General features: G+C 38.5%; 1 protein-coding gene across 1 annotated transcript in view; it reads right to left on the reverse strand.

The window, feature by feature from the left end:
- NDRG1 (N-myc downstream regulated 1) overlaps window positions 1–5,468 on the reverse strand; it is a 29,324-nt gene extending 23,856 nt beyond the window's left edge. The window contains exons 1-2 of the mRNA XM_019553003.1: window positions 5,363–5,468; window positions 2,587–2,622 (exon numbers count right to left, since the gene is read on the reverse strand). Coding sequence (XP_019408548.1) covers window positions 2,587–2,622; window positions 5,363–5,425 — 99 coding nt within the window. The 5' untranslated portion in view covers window positions 5,426–5,468. The remainder of the gene's footprint in view (window positions 1–2,586; window positions 2,623–5,362) is intronic.

Raw genomic sequence — 5,468 nt, forward strand, 5'->3', positions numbered from 1 at the left:
CATAAAGCATTGTCCTGTTGAGCTGAACTGGAGGGAAAATATAATTTGGTACTCCAAGGATGTGAAAGATTTCTAAAGCATCCCTAGAAACAACCGGACTCCCATCTACAGCTGTAGCCAATATTCTACACTTCACAAAGTAGACAAAAAAAATATCAAAAAGCCTTCCTGATGTCCACAGGTGATCAGCAAAAGCCCCTGAAGCATGGAGATGGGAGTTCCCTCTCATCCTATCAAGGGATACTAAACCCTCCAATGTACATACCGAACGCACCATTCACTGCTCCAAGAACATCCTTGTCCTGTTATCCCTTCCATCTACTTGTCAAGGTCCATCTTGAATCCTACTTGCAAAACTTTACAATATTTAATAAGCAGATATAAATACCCTCTCAGAAGCAACTTATGAAACGTTTGTTAGCATCTCCATTTCCAGAGCCTGCCCTCAGTAAGGCTAAACAACATTTTCCAAATTGCTACCTCAACTACAAGGTTCATCTTGGACCTGCCTTTTACCCAAATCCATATTTAGGTATGAAATAAATGACTACATCTCTCAAAAAGCTAAGCACTTAAAATGTTAAAAATCTAAGTTGGAGACGCTTGGCATTGCTTGAAAAAACTATTTATTTACAGGCATATGTAATGACTCCCCCTCAGCTGACATGGAGCTGAACTAGCTATCTTGGAGCTAAAACAGAACCAAAAACCTGAACTTCCTGACCTCCAGAGTTGAGGCTCTAGGCAAGTTTTATCAACTGATATCTTCGGAATACCTGTAATAAAGTAAAACTCAAAAACAGAACTACATAAAATGAGACACTGTAAGAATGCGCCAGAAGAAAAGCAAATTCTCTCTCTCTCAAAAGTCAGCATGAAGTTATCATACAATAAATGACAAAATTCACAGGTCTCGATTAGTAGTGGATTAAACAAAACAAAAACAAAAAAACAAAACACAAAAAATCAGAATAAGTACTCCCCCCAGCAAAAACAACCCCTCCACCCCCCATACCTTTTTCTCCTTCATTTTGATCTTGAAGGCAGAGATCTAGCTTTTAATTATAAGCTAACATCACAATATTTAAAGTATTTCAAGAATAGAGATAGAAGACAAAAAGGTCATTTTTTAATTCTTTTTACTAAAAAACACTGCAGTACTGTACTCTAGTTAGCAATGTTTATCTGGGATTCAGACCTATTCCAAGTTAAATCTGAATGCAACAAAAAACCAACTGCCCCACAACTTCTCCCACATGGCCAGGCACTGTCACATTTATTCTAATAAACTGCTGCCCAACAAATTAAATCCATGTTTAAACAATTCCTCAGCAAAAGTAGATTTATCCCATTTAAGGGACTGAGTATCAAAATCCACAAGAAAGAAAAAGGTGGATTTGAGGCATTATGAAATTAAATATTTTTTCTGGAGTAAATAAAGTGGTAATGGAAGGAAATGCATTGGACAGTTTTGCCCCTTAAGCTTCCTGAAACATAAGAATACAGTACTAAAGGCAAGTAGTAACTAGGTTGCACATCATTGCACTAAGCATATATAAAAATTAGATAAAATGCAACAACCCAAAATGTTTATTATGTTTTTTTCAATAATATTTTCCCAACTAAAAGTTGGGTACAGTGTATTCAATGATTTCAGTATTGGAGAACTGCCACTCCATGCCCCCAGTGGCTGGGTAAAAATAAAACTGTGTTCTTATATATACTCTTCCCAAAACAGAAATGCAGTTCTGACTTAGCAGAGCTCGTACATGTCCTGGTAAGTGTTGATATATAGAAAAGAGGTAGTCTTTTCCATCCACAACTTGGATGGAAAAATGTTTCTTTATTATATTAAAGATGTCACCTCAAAACAATGGTGAGTAAATAAACTTTCCATGCAGCCTGCATTTATGTCTTTGCAGGAATAAAAGCACTGCTCCTGTGTATTTGTTTAGATTAGCCCAATCAAATGTATCGTTGCATAACAATACCACTGAAGAAAGATTATAAATCAAGGCAGAAAGGCAAGAAATTTTGAAAATGTAAGTTCATTAGCCCTCATAAACCTTTAAGTGGAAAAGGGAAGCCACTTTTTGAATTGGCTGTGAATTTAACCTATGGCCTCGTTGCGAGTAAATAACTGAAGAGACTAAACCTCCTGTCAACTCCTTTACGCTTTACTGTTTTCCACAACTGGCTGCTAACCAACTCCCCACATGCCTCATCATTACCTTGGAAACTCGTTTTCCATTATGGAAAACATTGGACTGTCTATATCCCAGAAGGAAGTGCACATATTTTAACATACTGCAAAAAAAATTCACCTTCACTGAAGTTGCCAAAGTCACATTTGGCAAATATAACTGCTTGCTATGCTCTCTGAAGACGAGACATTTCTCAGCAATCTGTAAGGATTTCCTGCTATCGCACCGTTATAAGAGACCTCTAGCCATATTCAGTTTTGTATTTTGCAGTTACATTGGTTAAGATTCAATACACTTTTGATCAGATGTTGCTGAATGTTTTGAATACTTGTTCTCACCCCTGTTTTACCAAAGAGGGAAGTGAAAAAGGGTTTTTACTTGCCTGAGCATCAAACTCTGGAAGGAGGCGAATGATTGCCTGTGAAAAGATTTCAGATATATTAGTGCAAGGGTTTGCAAAGCAGTTTCAAAGTGAGCCTGAAAATGTGTACACTTCATGTGAAAGCTTGCAAGAATGACAGATTTATTTCTTAATTTATACAGCTCCTAATGTAGTAAGATCACATCAAGTTGTCAGTGAAGCTTCTCTAACAAAGTGCAAGATTTGGATTCAAATATTTTAGATGCCAAAACCTCACAAGAGACGAGTGACTTCTAAATGCTAGCTTCACTTACAGACCAATTCAAATCTCAGAGAAGCTAGTATATTCATTTGAGTAAAAAATCTGAGGTGTCTGTTAACTTCATAACTCCAAGCAGAACCCAGAACTTCTAATTCATGTTCCTTTAAAAGTGCATGCCATCTAATGGTTAGCATAAGTGGTTTTCTAGACTAAACAAATACAACATTAGAACATGACATTAAGCACCAACAGCTCAATCATGCAGCAGAGACCCATTTCTACTTAAATCAATTAGATTAATTGCATCTACCAAGTAGGCAGGATTTCACCTTCAGCTCAGAAATGGGCTTGACGTCATTCTTTGTTGTTCAGCTCATGTTCTGCTTTCACCATTGCAGACAAGCTGCTAGCCAGTCCAGTGCATGCAGCAGAAGTAGGCATATAACACAGGCCCCCAACCCAAGTGGCTTTAAAACCTCAGCATACATTTGGCTGCTACTTAAAATACTGCTAGAAATATCAATATCAATTAAAATCAAGACTAGATGCATACACTGACCCTATGTGTGAGAAAACTTGAGCAGGTGGTAGAAGTTTCAGTAGGGTAACTTAACATAAGACAGGCAAAAGCAACAAGACTTCATTGGTTGCAACATATACCAAGGAAGGATAAAACAGGACAAGTGACACCCTGGTAAGAAAGTTATGTTATTAGAGTGGTATGACTAACACGATGTTTAACCAATAACTGTCATGGGTCCATCAACTGACATAAAAAACGAGGACGTAATGACTTGAGGTCTGAGTCAAGATGTTAAGAGCCATGACATTTATTAGGACCTGGAAAGTATCTTGTATGCACAACCAGCTGATCCAGATATCAGATTGAAGTGTTTGGGAGTTTAAGTTTACACTGTTACCACCCAAGATAGATCTTTTATTTATTTTTTACAGTGCTGACCCCTGACGGTGAAGTCAACTATTATGCAGTTAAGGTGCAGCAAGAGTGGCTAGTCACCAAGTTAGTGTAAAATTTACACTCAAGCTTATTGGTATGGGCCTACCAAGTTCTAGCTGTGCAATTTTCATGGAGACCGCAACATCTGAGTGGGCTCCATGAAACAGCAGGCTCACTGCAAAAACAAAAAAGACAAAACTTACTAAAAATAAAATGCTGGCTCCCCAGAGGGATCCAGCAGTCTTCGTGATGCTGCAGTCCCTTGTTCAGAGGCATGGGGGATCCACTGCACTCAGCCTGTAAAAAGGTGGTGGTGCCTGCAAAAATCAGCCAGCCGCCTCCCTGAGTTAGATAGCCCCCTACTTATTGGGCATCTCGAGTAAGAGCACACATCTTTTGTTGCGCAATGCAACTGATTTGCCTTCTGCACATAAGACCCCCCACACAATTTCTTCAATGTCTCATTAAAAATGCCAACATTTTGCAATAAAACAAACTGAAAGGCTTCTTAGTAAGAGCAGAGAAACAGCAATAGCAAGTGATAGTTGCATGAGAACGGGATCTTTGTTTCTGGAACTTTAAACGGTGTTCCTGCTAGTTTTCAAACAGTGTTTTCATGCTAATACCGAGTAAAGTGCATTACAGAAATAATTTAACACAACTGAAATGAAATGATTTGCACATTAAAGGCTTTCCCAAATTTTTGATGCAAGTAACTTAATTCAACAGGGGTGGGAAATGGAGAGAAGATTACAAATACAAGAATTAATAGTTCCAGCTAAGATTTACTGTTGTCAGTAATTATGGTCACACATGAAAAAGATCAACAGAAATAACATCAGATTGATATCAGGGCAAATTTGGCCGGTCCATGAAGGATTCAGCTATTTCCTGTGATGCAGTCTATTTCGAGTCAGACAGTTACAGATGCATAGGCGGCCACAATTAATAAGCCTTTTTGCCCAATTAGAGTGCTACTGCTTCATGGCTCATTTAGGTGAGCTGCAATTTGAATGCCAGTTCATTCGGTCCCAGCAGCATACATCCGAGCATGGGCTTGCTGCCCACTAAACTACCTAGGATCCCTGGCGCGTGTTGGAGTTCCAGCAAAAGCCAGGCTAGAATAATGACCCTCCTGTGCTACTCAAGCTAATGAGTTAGAAAGCTAGTTAAGTTTCTCTGCAAAAACTCTTATGACACCTTGGGAGGAAACTACAGACATGGCTCAAAAGGTAAGAATTAAGAACCTTTTTGAACACCATTTATGCACTGCTTTTAAAGGCACTTTCATCCACATTGCTTATTCTAGAAATGCATGTAAATAGCCTCGTGTAACCACGTCCACACTACTGAACTGTACCAGCATAGCTGTAGTAATTTCTAAATAGATACAGTTACAGAGATACGAGGCTGCATAGGCAATTCTTAAGGAAACCAGAACTTTCTTGCTGTCTCATGTTATCATGGGACTTCACGTCTTTTCTTCTTGAAAGCCTTGAATTTTAACAATCCTTAAAATATGAATAAAAAGAGTTCCAACTCTAGTCCTAGATTATGAAACTGAATGTTACAATTACCTCCTCTTTCTTTACCAGAGGCTTCACCTCTGCAAGGTCTGCATCCTGCAGTTCCACAGACATGGTCAGTAACTGGTATCTGCAAAGATCAAAAGAAGTTTAAGGA

Source organism: Crocodylus porosus, unplaced genomic scaffold (assembly GCF_001723895.1).
Source record: "Crocodylus porosus isolate Cpor-Errol unplaced genomic scaffold, CroPor_comp1, whole genome shotgun sequence".
NCBI lineage: Eukaryota > Metazoa > Chordata > Crocodylia > Crocodylidae > Crocodylus > Crocodylus porosus.